At 41.5% G+C, this 15,446-nt stretch overlaps 1 protein-coding gene across 1 annotated transcript in view; it reads left to right on the forward strand.

The window, feature by feature from the left end:
- Positions 1 to 15,446, forward strand: part of ALDH5A1 (aldehyde dehydrogenase 5 family member A1) — a 38,651-nt gene that overhangs the window by 1,030 nt on the left and 22,175 nt on the right. Inside the window, 3 exon segments of the mRNA NM_001279612.1 lie at positions 6,417 to 6,500; positions 7,122 to 7,292; positions 8,726 to 8,842. Coding sequence (NP_001266541.1) covers positions 6,417 to 6,500; positions 7,122 to 7,292; positions 8,726 to 8,842 — 372 coding nt within the window.

The following is a 15,446-nucleotide window of genomic DNA, read 5'->3' on the forward strand; positions in this document are numbered from 1 at the left end:
TTTCTTCTTCCTTCTATTATATTATTAAACCTGGAGTCAACGCAGTGAAATTTTTTACCCTGTCCTTCAAAGCTCTCCCTCTGAAGGAATGCATCCAGCGATCCCTACGAGTACAAGAGTCTTAGCACTCATTCATCCATCAGCTGTTTACTGAGCACCTGCTGTATGCCCTGCACTGTTGGAGGTGCTTGGGATACCTCAGTAAACGAAAGAAGGATTCTGCCCTTATGGAGCTTACATGGGGTGGAAGGGGAGCAGAAGAGAGATCAGAACTCTAAACAACGAACATAATATCTAAGCAAATAAGTATGTGAGAGATGCTGAGTGCAATATGGGAAAAAAGGTAGAAGCAGGAGAGGATCCGGGCCAGAGGGAAGGGGCAAGATGCAGCATCAACAGTGTGACCAGGCATATTCCTCTGCTAGGGCTGCCATAGCAAAGTACCACAGACTGGGTGGCCTGAACAACAGACATTTCTCATTTTACCGCTCTGGAGGGTAGAAATCCCAGATCGAGGTGTTGTCAGAGTTGGTTTCTTCTAAGGCCTCTCTCATTGGCTTGCAGAGAGCTCAGTTTTGTCTTTGTATCTCATCAGACCTCAATTTTAGACTCATGGAGTCTGAGATGTCTGTTCACGCCCAAATGAGGATGTAAAGTAAGCAGTTGGTTATATGAATGAATCTTCCCTGTGTGTCTCCACATGGTCTTTCCTCTGTGTGTATATGTGTCCTAATCTCTTCTTCTTTTAAAAACAGGAGTCAGATTGGATTGGGGCCCACCAGAATGACCTCATCATAACTTAATTCCCTTTTTAAAGACCCTATTTCCAAATGCACTCACATTCTGAGATACTGGGGGGTTAGGACTTCGACATGTCAATTTTGCCAGGAGCACCATTCAGCCCGTAACATCAGGGTAGGTCTCATTGAGGACATGAGATACAAAGACCAAAGGAGGTAAGTGTGTCCGGAGTTGGTTCCTGCCGGTGGGTTTGTGGCCTCGCTGACTTAAAAAATGGAGCCGCGGACCTTTGCAGTGAGTGTTACAGCTTTTAAAGATGGCATGGACCCAAAGAATGAGTGGTAGCAACATTTATTGTGAAGAGCAAAAGAAGAAAGCTTCCACAGCGTGGAAGGGCACCCGAGTGGGTTGTCGCTGCTGGGTGGGTGGGGCGTGGTGGCCAGCTTTTTATTCCCTTATTTATCCCTTCCGGTGTTCCGTTTCTGTCCCATCAGAATGCCTTTTTTTCAATCCTCCCTGCGATTGGCTACTTTTAGGATCCTGCTGATTGGTGCATTTTACAGAGCGCTGATTTGTACATTTTACAGAGCGTTGATTGGTGTATTTTACAATCCTCTTGCTAGCTACAGAGCGCTGATTGGTGTGTTTTTACAGAGCACTGATTGGTGCATTTTACAGTCCCCTTGGTAGCTCCAGATCGCTGATTGGTGCATTTTACAATCCTCTTGCTAGCTACAGGGTGCTGATTGGTGTGTTTTACAGAGCGCTGGTTGGTGCATTTTACAATAGTCTCGTAAGACAGAAAAGTTCTCCAAGTCCCCACTCGACCCAGGAAGTCCAGCTGGCTTCACCTCTCATAAGGACATTCAGCTAGAGCCAAAGTAGAAGCATGGCTGACACATTTGCAGAACAGCAAGGAGGCCCGTGTGGACTGAGCAAAGGGGAAGAGTTGTATCAGAGGAGGTCATAGGGAGAAGGGGAAGAGTGGGTGGAACATGTAGGACCTGTGAGTTATTCTAAGGACTTGGTTTTTACTTTGAGTAAAGAGGGGGCTGTGTCAGGGTTTTAAGCAGAGATATGATCTGATTTACATTTTGAAAGGCCACTCTAACCACAGTGCTGAGAATAGATGAAGAGTGGTGGAAGGAGAGAGACAGGTTAGGAGGTTGTTGCACGGATTTAGGTGGGAGGCCACCGTGGCTTGAACCAGGGTGGTAGCAGTGGACAAGGTGAAGAGTTATCACATAAAGGATGTATTTTGAAGGTAGAGCCCACTGGATTTTCTGATGGATCATTATATAGAAAGTAGGTGAAGGAGAGGGGTTAGTGATGACTCCAGGGCTTTTGGCCTGAGCAATTGGAAGGATGAGGATAGCTGAATTGAACAGCGTTAGGGTGAGATATCAAGAGTTCAGTTTTAGACTTATTGAGTTTGAGATGTCGGTTCACACTCAAGAGAGGATGTAAAGTAAGCAGTTGGGTGTATGAGTCTGAGGTTTGAGAGCGAACCCTAGGCTAGAAATATAAATGTGAAATTCATACCTGTGTGTACTGCATACATACTTACAGCTATGGAAATGGTGAGATCACAGGAAAGGAGTGGACCAGGGCCTGAGCCCTGGTTCCCCTAGCATCATTCTGGAGTCCCACAAGGCCCCACGAAAATCAAGGCTGCCATACAATGGTGTTACACTGCAGGGGTCTGGAAAGCCTTCTAGTCTGTCAGTGATTGTTTGGCAGCTGCAGGGCGGGTGTTGGGACCTCTTGCTGACACTAGCAGCATTATCCTGTGTTCAGATCACACCGCCCATCCTAATGTCTGTGCCCCTTGAACATTACAGTGATGTCAGCTTCCATCTTACAAGGGCTTGGATCTTCTCAGGGAACCTTCCTTTTTGAAAGGAGGAGTTCAGGCTGGGCACGGTGGCTAACGCCTGTAATCCCAGCGTTTTGGGAGGCCAAGGCGGGTGGATCACCTGAGGTCAGGAGTTCGAGACCAGCCTGTCCAACATGGTGAAACACTGTCTCTACTAAAAATACAAAAATTGGCCAGACACGGTGGCTCACACTTGTAATCCCAGCACTTTGGGAGGCTAAGGCAGGTGGATCACTTGAGGTCAGGAGTTCAAGTCCAGCCTGGCCAACATGGCGAAACCCCATCTCTACTAAAAAATACAAAAATCAGCTGGGCGTGGTGGCGGGCGCCTGTAATCCCAGCTACTCAGGAGGCTGAGCCAAGGAGAATTGCTTGAACCTGGGAGGCGGAGGTTGCAGTGAGCCGAGATCATGCCAACTGCACTCCAGCCTGGCGGACAGAGCAAGACTCCGTTTCAAAAAAAAAAAAAAGAAAAAATACAAAAATTAGCCAGGCATTGTGGCATGCACCTGTATGTAATCCCAGCTACTCAAGAGGCTGAGGCATGAGAATTGCTTGAGCCCAGGAGGCAGAGGTTGGTTGCAGTGAGCCAAGATGGCGCCACTGTACTCCAGCCTGGGTGACAGAGCGAGACTGTCTCAAAAAACAAAAACGAAGGTTCTTCTTGGCTTTGGATACACCTGTGCAGATGTGGGAAGCTACAGCCTGAGCAGCGCTCTCTTTAGAGTGCCTTGATGGCAGCCCAGGTGGCCTAGATTCTCTAGGCCTTCCTCATTTTCTTTTTTTAAGTGGTTTTATGTGAATGAATTAATTTTTTTTTAATAAGCCATTTCTTCCTTTTTTCTTTTCTTTTTTTTTCTGAGACAGGGTCTTGCTCCATTGCCTAGGCTGGAGTACAGTGATGCTATCATGGCTCACTGCAGCCTCAAACTCATAGGCCCAAGCGATTCCCCCACCTCAGCCTTCTGAGTAGCTGGGACCACAAGCATGCACCACCACACCCAGATAATTTCTTTTTTCCTTTTTTTTTTTTTTTTTTTGAGACGGGGTCTCGCTCTGTCACCCAGGCTGGAGTGCAGTGGCGCAGTCTCGGCTCACTGCAACCTCCACCTCCTAGGTTCTCCTGCCTCAGCCTCCCAAGTAGCTGGGACTACAGGCGCCTGCCACCATGCCCAGGTAATTTTTTTGTATTTTTAGTAGAGACGGGGTTTCACCGTGTTAGCCAGGATGGTCTGGATCTCATGACCTCATGATCCGCCCGCCTCGGCCTCCCAAAGTGCTGGGATTACAGGCATGAGCCACTGCGCCCAGCCCCACACTCAGATAATTTCTGTGTGTGTGTGTAGAGACAGATCTCACCGCATTGCCCAAGCTGGTGTTGAACTCCTGGCCACAAGCAACCCTCCCTCCTTGGCCTTCCAAAGTGTTGTGATTACGGGCATGAGCCGCCACACCTGGTCCCATAATATTGTTAATAATCCAATGTATCCCTTTATCTGGTTTTTGTTCATTGGAATTTTTTAAATTATGGCAAAATATGCATAACATAACATTTACCATTTTAACCATTTTTAAGTGTACATTTCAGTGGTATTAAGTGCATTCATGTTGTTCTGCCTGGGCCCTCTTCTTAAGTGTGTAAAACCCTTTCTTATGCCTCATGCATGCCCCAGTCCATATGTCAGTCTCTGGGACAAATCCAGGTTGCCAGCGAGCCACTATAATAGGGAACAATACTTGAAGACACTATGCTGAGTGAAATAAGCCAGTCACAAAAGGGCAAATGCTGTATGATTCTACTTAATATGAGGTACCTAGAGTTGTCAAATTCATAGAGACAGAAAGTAGAATGGTCCAGGCATGGTGGCTCATGATTGTAATCTCAGCACTTTGGGAGGCCAAGGCAGGAGGATCGCTTAAAGCCAGGAGTCTGAGGTTGCAGTGAGCTATGATTGCGCCACTGCACTCCAGCCTGGGCATCAGATCAAGACCGTATCTAAAATAATAATAATAATAATAACATAGGGAACTATACCTTTGTATGGTAAAATTAAAGTTGTTCTTATTTACCATAAGCAATAATAGCTGTTTCCACAAAACTTATTTTCTCTTTTATAATTTATGACCCAGTATACCTCTTTAGATGCAACTTGAAATTGGATCTCTATTACTCATCAAAGAAGGGTCAGTTAGCATGAGCAATATAGTGAGACCTTGTCTGTACAAAAAAAAATTTTTTTTTAATTAGCTGAGCATGATCATCCTGTAGATCCTGTTAGCATGAAAAGTCTGTATGGCATGACAACAACGACTTTAAGGGGAAGATAAGATTTCTTTCTACTTCTAAGTGATGCTGTGATACCTTAAGCACTAAGGCAGAGCTAGTAATGCTTTTTTAGTTTCACAGATCAAAGTAATCTTATTTTAACAGATCAAGGTAAAATGCTTATTTTAACAGATCAAGGTAATCGTTGTAAGATGTATATAACATGATGTTAACTTGGTAGTCTAAGTGTTTAGCTATCAAGCCGGATTCCTTAGTAGACCAAATCTTGTTATCCAAGTGTTCTTGAGCTATACCCTTGATGTTTAGAAAAAAAGTATTTGTTACCTCTTGCAGGATCTGCTTTTTGAACTTTTCTTCCCCTGTAGTTGCCAATTCTGCATGTACTAGTCCTCTAGAAATAGGTTAAACTGAATCAACTTGATGGAAGGAACTCTCCACAGGGCTTGTTTTCTAAAGAAAAGTATAGTTTGGAGAAGCAAAGTTACAAGCCTACCTAAGCATATCATAAAGCTGTTCAGAAATAACTCAGAGCCAGTCTCGTGGATGGAAATGTAGTGCCTGAGTCACATTCTGCTTAAAGTTGTAACAGATACAGAGGAGTTAAAAAAATAGCTGAGCGTCATGATGTGTGCCTGTGGTCCCACGTACTCAGTAGGCTGAGCTGGGGGGATCACTTGAACCAAGGAAGCAGAGGTTGCAGTGAGGTATGATCACACCACTGCACTTCAGCCTGGGTGACAGAACAAAACCCTGTCTCTTTTTTTAAATTTTTTTAAATTTTTGATTTTTTTTATTTGTGTGCTTTTCATTGTCCAAACCCAGACCCTGTCTCAAAAACAAACAATCAAAAAAAACAGAAGGTCAATGTATGTTTCCCCAAGCATCTTACTCAGGGTTGTCCAGAAAAATAGAACCAATGTTCTGTGAGAACCAATGTTATATATATATGGAATCATAGATATATAGGAATATAGGAAGAGATATCATCTTATAAAGGACTGGCTCATGTGATTGTGGATGCTAAGAAGTCCCACCCTCTGCTGTCTGCAAGCTGGAGACCTAAGAAAGCTGATACGTCCTGTCTGAGTTCCAGACTGGGTCCAAAGGCCTGAGTACCAGGAATGACAATGTCTGGTGTCTGACAACAGGAGGAAATGGATGTCCTAGCTCATGCAGAGAGTGAATTTGCTCTTCCTCTGCCACTTTGTTCTTTTCAGGTCCTCAGCAGATTGGATGATGCCCACCTGGATTTGTGAAGGCAAATCTTCTTTATTCAGTCTACTGATTCAAATGCTAATCTCTTCCGAAAACACTCACAGACATACCCAGAAATAATGCTTTACCAGCTATGTGGGGCTCCTTGAACCCAGTCAAATTTACGTATAAAATTAACCATCACAGCTGAGGAGAATGAGACCATACAGCTAATATTTTAGGATATTGAATTTTATTTAGCATTCTATCTTATACTTGGCATTTTATTACTTTTCTGCCTTGTTATTTCTTTTGCAGGAGAGGAGTTCATTACTTCGGAAGTGGTACAATTTAATGATACAAAATAAGGATGACCTTGCCAGAATAATCACAGCTGAAAGTGTAAGTTCAGGGTTCTGGCTTGGTGCACTGAGAAATTCTCCAGGAATTTTTACACTAAACTTGGGAAAGCCCCTGACTTCCCTTCACTGCTGGCTGTAGCTAAAGAATATGTGATTCCTTCTCTACTGATCAAATACCAAATCACTATTGTGCCAGGGTACTTGGATTTGCTAAAATAAAATTTGTATGTTCTAGTTTATTCTTTAATAGTATCCAAAAAATAGATTTTGTTTGCAACTATATGAATAACTGCTGTTTCACCATTCTGATTTTTTTCCATGTTATTGTACTTAATGTACCAATACTTCTTCCATAGATATAATAAATTATTTCATATCGTGGTTACAATACTTAAAAGATATTGAAAGGAGGAAAAAATTAGATGTTTCCTAATTCGTAAACATATTGAGAATGCAAATGACTCTTGTGGTTTAGGGTGATATATTCATCATTGTAATTCTGCTTTTAAAACTCACACCAAAGTCAGAAATTTTCCCCACTCTATGGGTATTGTTATAGGAGATTTTTCTACTCTTCTTGCATCTTGAAGAATTTAGGAACACAGAGCCATGCTTTTATTATCAGAAGGTAATACGTGGGTTCTTTTCTGATTTAATTTAGGGAAAGCCACTGAAGGAGGCACATGGAGAAATTCTCTATTCCGCCTTTTTCCTAGAGTGGTTCTCTGAGGAAGCCCGCCGTGTTTACGGAGACATTATCTACACCCCGGCAAAGGACAGGCGGGCCCTGGTCCTCAAGCAGCCCATAGGCGTGGCTGCAGTCATCACCCCGGTAGGTGACAGGATCAGTAAGATCCTAGTGTGGGAGATTGGATAGGGAGTTGGGAAACAATTCATTCTTCCTCGTGAGCAGGTGTGCTCATCCTGTTAGTTTTGTCACCTGTTCCTGGTTTCCTGATGCTTTTGCTGGATGTGGAAGTGTGTTTCCTGGTCCTCTGTGATGATGTTAGGTGTGGTGGCAGTGAGTGGAATGATGCATTTCTAATGCCTGCAAAAGTGGGATGAGCCGCAGGAGGACCCAGGGGCTCTTCTGACTTGGCATGGAGGCTTCTTCCTGGCATTGCCTAGCACCTCTGAAAAGATCTTCCAGTATTTATCATTTTTAAAAAGACTTAAGATATGATACATTTTTAAACTTGCCATAGTTTGGAAAAAAGTGTTATGCTTAATTGATGGTTATCATCAATAACAAAGCATTTGTGGACCCACCAGCAGGCACTGGGCCAGGTTCTAGAGGTAAAAAGGCTAAGAAATAAGGTATCACATCTGCCTGGATGGGGCTGCAGTATATTTGTGGAACGCCCAGCTTTCCTTCTGGGTCCTGCCTTCTACTAGGTCCCATATTAACTTCTCTCCTGTATCTGTCAGCTGGTCTCGAGACATCTGTGTTTTTCCTGCTCAGCATAGTTACAGACAGAATCCCCGATTGCCTAGACTGGCTAGGTTTGACTTGAAGGTCACTATTTACTAACTGTGCAACCTTGGCCAAATTACTTAACTGCACTGTCTCCGTTTTCTTGAACTTGCAAATGAGGTTAATATCAACCTCATTGGGTTGTGATAAGGATTTAATTAATTTTAATTTTGAAGTACTTAGAAAAATACCTGATACAGAGTAAGTACTATATAATAGAGTTTTTCAAAATAAAATAAAATACTGTTATTATAGGTATATGTATAGGCATTTATAAATATGTATGTGGAAGGAATAATAAATCATCTGCCATTTTCAAAACCATTGCTAATACTTACTCCCATGGGCCTCAGGCCAAATCCAGCCCACTGCCTATGTTTGTAAATAAAGTTTTATTGGGACACAGCCACACCCATTCATACACCTACTATCTGTGGCTGTTTTCACAATACAGCTGCAGAGTTGAGTAATTGCCATAGAAACCATACATTCTACAAAGCCTAAAAAATGTACGATCTGGCCCTTCACAGAAAAAGTTGGCTGACCCCTGGTCTAACTCATTTTTTACTGTGTTAAATTCTAAAAATATTTCCTGTCTTCAAGAGCCTTTATCTCAGAGTCCCTCAAGTTGGCGGGGGGGTCAGGTGTTCTGAGAGCTCACCTGTGCAGCCAAACGGGTTTGTCAATCAGTTGTGCAATGAAATTTGTTCACTGACTTCCTCACCTGCCTTCCTTTGCACTAATGAGGTGGTCCTTCCTCTCACATACTTCCTCTGTTCTTCTAACCCCAGTGGAATTTCCCCAGTGCCATGATCACCCGGAAGGTGGGGGCCGCCCTGGCAGCCGGCTGTACTGTCGTAGTGAAGCCTGCCGAAGACACGCCCTTCTCTGCCCTGGCCCTGGCTGAGGTGAGCTGCTCTCCCTATGTTTGTACAAAGCAGACAAAGTTCAAAAATTGATGTTTATCTGGGACAGAAAGAAGCAATTTTGGAGCCTACTTCTTTGCTTACGCCTCCTGATGCATGGTGTTGTGTATTAATCTACTGGTAATTACTTTAAGTCAGCTGTAGCTCTTTTGGGGAAAAAAATGGATGAGGGATTTTCTGACATCTGCAGGCCATATGTTTTCAGCCTACTGTAAAATGGTATCTATCCATCATCTTCATAAACTAGGCACTTAAACGTGGGTGTTTCTCACATTTAGGAAACTTATTTCCCATTCCCATTCCCAGTTCAATCTGCATTCCATTAGATCTTATTCTTTTGTTTGAAAACCTCAAGTGGCCTCTTGTGTCACTCACTCAGAGTAAAGTCCAGATTCCTTAGTGGCTTTCAAGGTCCTATAAGATGTCACTTCCCACCCCCCCAGTATGTCTCTGACTTCGTCCATCACACTGGAACCCCTCACTCTTCATTCATCTGCTTGGACCACTCTGGCCCCTGCCGCTTTCCAGACCCCGCCAGCCTTGCCCTCCACTCAAACTTTATACTTTCCCTCTGTCTGGAGCAGTCTCCCCCAGATACCCCTATAACTTGCTTTTTCACGTCTTCACTCAAATTCCTCTCTCCCAGGGAGGCCTTCCATGGCCACCCTGTCTAAAAATCACAATTTGGCTGGGCGTGGTGGCTCACACTTGTAATCTCAGAACTATGGGAGGCCAAGGTGGGCAAATCACTTGAGGTCAGGAGTTCGAGACCAGCCTGACCAACATGCTGAAACCCTGTCTCTACTAAAAATACAAAATTAGCTGGGTGTGGTGGCATGTGCATGTAATCCCAGCTACTCAAGGGGCTGAGGCAGGAGAATCGCTTGAACCCTGGAGGCAGAGATTGCAGTGAGCCGAGATGGTGTCACTGCACTCCAGCCTGGGCAACAGAGTGAGACTCAGTCTCAAAAAAAAAAAATCACAACCTCACACTCTGATCCTCCTGATCCCCTCATCTGCTTTGCTTTTCCCCGCAGAACACCTAAGTTACTATTTGTAGGCCTTTTCAGTGGGCAGGGCTAGGAGATATACATATATGTGTACACATGTGTATATACACAATAAAATGCTGCAGAAATTCCTATAGAAACTTTGAATTCAAATTCAGTCCTATAGAGTTTTTACTTAATTTATTTTATATTATATCTGCATCTCCTTCTTTCCTGGTTCCTTTTTTTTTTTTTTTTTTTTTTTTTTTTTTAAGACAGTCTCGCTCTGTCGCCCAGGCTGGAGTGCAGGGGCGCAATCTTGGCTCACTGCAACCTCTGCCTCCCAGGTTCAAGCAATTCTCTGCCTCAGCCTCCCGAGTAGCTGGGATTACAGATGCCCGTCACCACACCCAGCTAATTTTTGTATTTTTAGGAGAGACTGGGTTTCACCATCTTGGCCAGACTGATCTTGAACTCCTGACCTCGTGATCCACCCGCCTCGGCCTCCCAAAGTGCTGGGATTACAGGCATGAGCCACCACGCTCGGCCTCTTTCCTGGTTTCTAAAGACTCAGGAAATGACTGAATTAATATTCTATATGTACTCATTATACAGAACAACAGCTTCTGAATATTAATTTTGTTTTAAATATTAATTTTAATATCACCAATGTGCCTATTGAAAATGGTTTACTTTTTTGGTATTTTCTCTTTCCATTCTCATTTTTAGTAATAAACTTTTATTTTAGAATAGTTTTACATTTACAGAAAAATTGCATAGATGGGCTATTTCCCACATACCCCACATTCAATTTCTCCTATTACTAGCAGCTTACATCGGTATAGTATATTTGTTACAATTAATGAATCAATAGTGATACGTTGTTATTAACTAAAGTCCATACTTTAAAATCCATTCTCAGATTTTATTAGTCTGTACCTAGTCTCCTTTTTCTGTTTCAGGATCTGGTCCAGGATATCCCATTACATTTAGTTGTCTTGTCTCCTTAATCCCTCTTGGCTATGAACATTTGTCTGTATTTTAAAATAGTTATACTGTATCTGTGTTGCCAAAACTACAACCATTACATGCTCTACTCTCTCCAGTTTAACCCTCCTTTAGACTTAGTTGAACAAGCAGTTGTATGTTTATGCTTACCACCAGTGCTTATGTTAATGTCTCTCTGGACATTTGGTGATCCGAACCTCAGTCTGTAGTAGATTCCTTAGGAATATTTTCCCTTCTTAAATGTTGACAGTAGTCTGGGCCTATCATGCTTATAAATCAGTTTTGCTAGGTATAAAATCCTTGGCTCACATTTTTTTTTTACTTGATTATCTTAAATGTATTCTCTATTTTCTTCTGATATAAAGCATTGCTCTTGAAACTTCAGATGGTAACCTAAGTTTCTTGCCCTTATAAGTCAACTTTTTTTTTTACCTAGATACACAAAAGTGTTTGGTTTGGTTTTTTTTCCCCTTTATCTTTAAAGACCAGTAATGTCACTAGAATATGTCTTTGTGATGATTGCTTTGAGTCCATACTCTAGGTATGCAGTGTGCTCTTTCAGTATGTAGTTTCCAGCCTTTTTGTTTTATATCTCTATAAAGTTTTCAGGATTTGTTCCTCACCATTGGTTTGGTTTTACTTCCTTAGGAACTCCTGATATCCATGAGTTGAATCTTTTTTGTCACTTTCTCTTGTATCTTTTTCATCTTTTCCCTAATTTTTAAAATTATCTTTTTTTTCTGGGTGTAAATTGTCTGATTTTATTTTTATTTTTTAATTTTTATTTCCATAGGTTATTGGGGAACAGGTGGTATTTGGTTACATGATTAAGTTCTTTAGTGGTGATTTGTGAGATTTTGGTGCACCCATCACCTGAGCAGTATACACTGCACACAATTTGTAGTCTTTTATCCCTTGCCCCCTTCCTACCCTTTCTCCCTGAGTCCCCAAAGTCCATTGTGTCATTCTTATGCCTTTGCTTCCTCACAGCTTAGCTCCCACTTATGAATGAGAACATATGATGTTTAGTTTTCCATTCCTGAGTTACTTAACTTAGAATAATAGTCTCCAGGCCAGGCGCGGTGGCTCACGCCTGTAATCCCAGCACTTTGAGAGGCCGAGGCGGGCAGATCACAAGCTCAAGAGATTGAGACCATCCTGGCCAACATAGTGAAACCCCGTCTCTACTAAAAATACAAAAATTAGCTGGGCATGGTGGCACGCACCTGTAGTCCCTGCTACTTGGGAGGCTGAGGCAGGAGAATCACTTGAACTGAGAGGCAGAGGTTGCAGTGAGCCAAGATCATGCCACTGTACTCCAGCCGGGTGACAGAGCAAGACTCCATCTCAAAAAAAAAAAAAAAAAAAAAAAGAATAATAGTCTCCAATCTCATCCAGCCCACTGCAAATGCCATTAATTCATTCCTTTTTATGGCTGAGTAGTATTCCATCCTATGTATAAACCACATAGGATACAGTTTATCCACTCGTTGATTGATGGGCATTTGGGTTTGTTCCATGTTTTTGCAGTTGTGAATTGTGCTGCTGTAAACGTGCATGTGCAAGTATCTTTTTTGTATAATGATTTCTTTTCCTCTGGGTAGATACCCAGTAGTGGGGTTGCTGGATCAAATGGTAGTTCTACTTTTAGTTCTTTAAGGAATCTCCACACTGTTTTCCATAGTGGTTGTACTAGTTTACATTCCCACCAGCAATGTAGAAATGTTCCCTGTTCACCACATCCACACTGACATCTATTATTTTTTAATTTTTTGACTATGGCCAACCTTGCAGGAGTAAGGTGGTATTGCACTGTGGTTTTGATTTGCATTTCCTTGATCATTAGTGATGGTGAGCATTTTTTCATATGTTTGTGGGCCATTTGTATATCTTCTTTTGAGAATTGTCTATTCAGGTCCTTAGCCCACTTTTTGATGGGATTGTTTTTTTCTTTGTTGTTAATTTGTTTGAGTTTGTTGTAGGTTCTGGATATTAGTCTTTTGTCAGATGTATAGATTGTGAAGACTTTCTCCTGCTCTTTGGGTTGTCTGTTTACTCTGCTGACTGTTCCTTTTGCCATGTAAAAGCTCTTTAGTTTATTTAAGTCCCAGCTATTTATCTTTGTTTTAGTTGCATTTGCTTTTGGGTTCTTGGTCATGAAATCCTTGCCTAGGCCAATGGCTAGAAGGGTTTTTCCAACGTTATCTTCTAGAATTTTTATAGTTTCAGGTCTTAGATTTAAGTTCTTGATTCATCTTGAGTTTATTTTGTATAAGGTGAGAGATGAAGATCCAGTTTTATTCTCCCACATGTGGCTTGCCAATTATCCCAGCACCATTTGTTGAGGGAGGATTCCCTCCTTCTCTATCTTGTGGAATAGTGTCAATAGGATTGATACCAATTCTTCTTTGAATGTCTGGTAGAATTCTGCTGTGAATCTGTCTGGTCCTGAACTTTTTTTGGTTGGTAATTATTTTACTACCATTTCAGTCTGTTCAGGGTATCTCGTTCTTCCTGATTTAAGCTAGGAGGGCTGTATATTTCCAGGAATTTATCCATCTCCTCTAGGTTTTCTAGTTTATGTGTGTAAAGGTGTTCATAGTAGCCTTGAATGATCTTTTGTACTTCTGTGATATCAGTTGTAATATCTCCCATTTCATTTCTAATTGAGATTGTTTGGATTTTCTCTCTTCTCTTCTAATGGTCTACCAATTTTATCTTTTCAAAGAACCAGCTTTTTGTATCATTTGTATTTTGTATTTTTGTTTGTTTCTATTTCATTTAGTTCTGCTCTGATCTTGGTTATTTCCTTTCTTCTGCTGGGTTTGGGTTTGGTTTGTTCTTGTTTCTCTAGTTCTTTGAGGTGGGACCTTAGATTATCTACTTATGCTCTTTCAGACTTTTTGATGTCAGCATTTAGGGCCATGAACTTGGCTCTTGGCACCACCTTTGCTGTATCCCAGAGGTTTTGATATGTTGTGTCACCGTTGTCATTCAGTTCAAATAATTTTTAATTTCCATCTTGATTCCATTTTTGACCTAATGATCATTCAGGAGCAGGTTATTTAATTTCCATGTATTTGCATGGTTTTGAAGGTTCCTTTTGGAGTTGATTTCCAGCTTTATTCCACTGTGGTCTGAGAGAGTGCTTGATATAATTTCAATTTTCTTAAATTTATTGAGGCTCGTTTTGTGGCCTACCATATGGTCTATCTTGGAGAAAGTTCCATGCACTAATAAATAGAATGTATATTCTGCAGCTATTGGATAGTGTTCTGTAAATATCTGCTAAGTCCATTTGTTCCAGGGTATAGTTTAAATCTAGTGTGTCTTTGTTAACTTTCTGTCTTGATGACCTGTCTAGTGCTGTCAATGGAGTATTGAAATCCCCCATTATTATTGTGTTGCTGTCTATCTCATTTCTTAGGTCTAATAGTAATCGTTTTATAAATTTGGGAGCTCCAGTGTTACATGCATATATATTTAGGATTGTGATATTTTCCTGTTGAACGAGGCCTTTTATCAATATATAATGTCCCTCTCTGTCTTTTTTAACTGCTGTTGCTTTAAAGTTTGTTTTGTCTAATATAAGAATAGCTACTCCTGCTCACTTTTGGTGTCCATTTGATTGGAATGCCTTTTTCCACCCCTTTACCTTAAGTTTCTGTGAGTCCTTATGTGTCAGGTGGGTCTCTTAAAGGCAACAGAAAGTTGGTTGGTGAACTCTCATCCATTCTGCAATTCTGTATCTTTTAAGTGGAGTATTTAAGGCATTTACATTCAATGTTTGTGTTGAGATGTGAGGTACCATTCCAGTCATCATGCTATTTGTTGCCTGAATACTTTTGGGTTTTGTTTTGTTTTTTAATTGTATTTTTGTTTTATAGGTCCTGTGAGATTTATGCTTTAAAGAGGTTCTGTTTTGATGTGTTTCCAGGATTTGTTTCAAGATTTGGAGCTCCTTTTATCAGTTCTTGTAGTGTTGGTTTGGTAGTGGCGAATTCTCTCAGCATGTGTTTGTCTGAAAAAGACTGTATCTTTTCTTCATAAATGCAGCTTAGTTTCTCTGGATACAAAATTCTTGGCTGATAGTTGCTTTGTTTGAGGAGGCTGAAGATAGGGCCCCAGTCCCTTCTAGTTTGTAGGGTTTCTGCTGAGAAATCTGCTGCTAATCTGATAGGTTTTCCTTTATAGGTTACTGGTGCTTTTGCCTCACAGCTCTTAAGACTCTTTCCTTCGTCTTAACTTCAGGTAACCTGATGACAGTGTGCCTAGGGGATGATCTTTTTGTGATGAATTTCCCAGCTGTTCTTTGTGCTTCTTGTATTTGGATGTCTAGGTCTCTAGCAAGGCTGGAGAAGTTTACCTCGATTATTCCCCCAAATATGTTTTCCAAACTTTTGGAATTCTCTTCTTCCTCAGGAACACCGATTATTCTTAGGTTTGGTTGTTTAACATAATCCCAGACTTCTTGGAAGCTTTGTTCATATTTTCTTATTCTTTTTTCTTTGTCTTTGTTGACTGGGTTAATTTGAAAACCTTGTCTTTAAGCTTTGACTTTCTTTCTTCTGCTTGTTCAATTCTATTGC

This window comes from Gorilla gorilla, chromosome 5 (genome assembly GCF_029281585.2).
Source record: "Gorilla gorilla gorilla isolate KB3781 chromosome 5, NHGRI_mGorGor1-v2.1_pri, whole genome shotgun sequence".
Classification (NCBI taxonomy): Eukaryota; Metazoa; Chordata; class Mammalia; order Primates; family Hominidae; genus Gorilla; species Gorilla gorilla.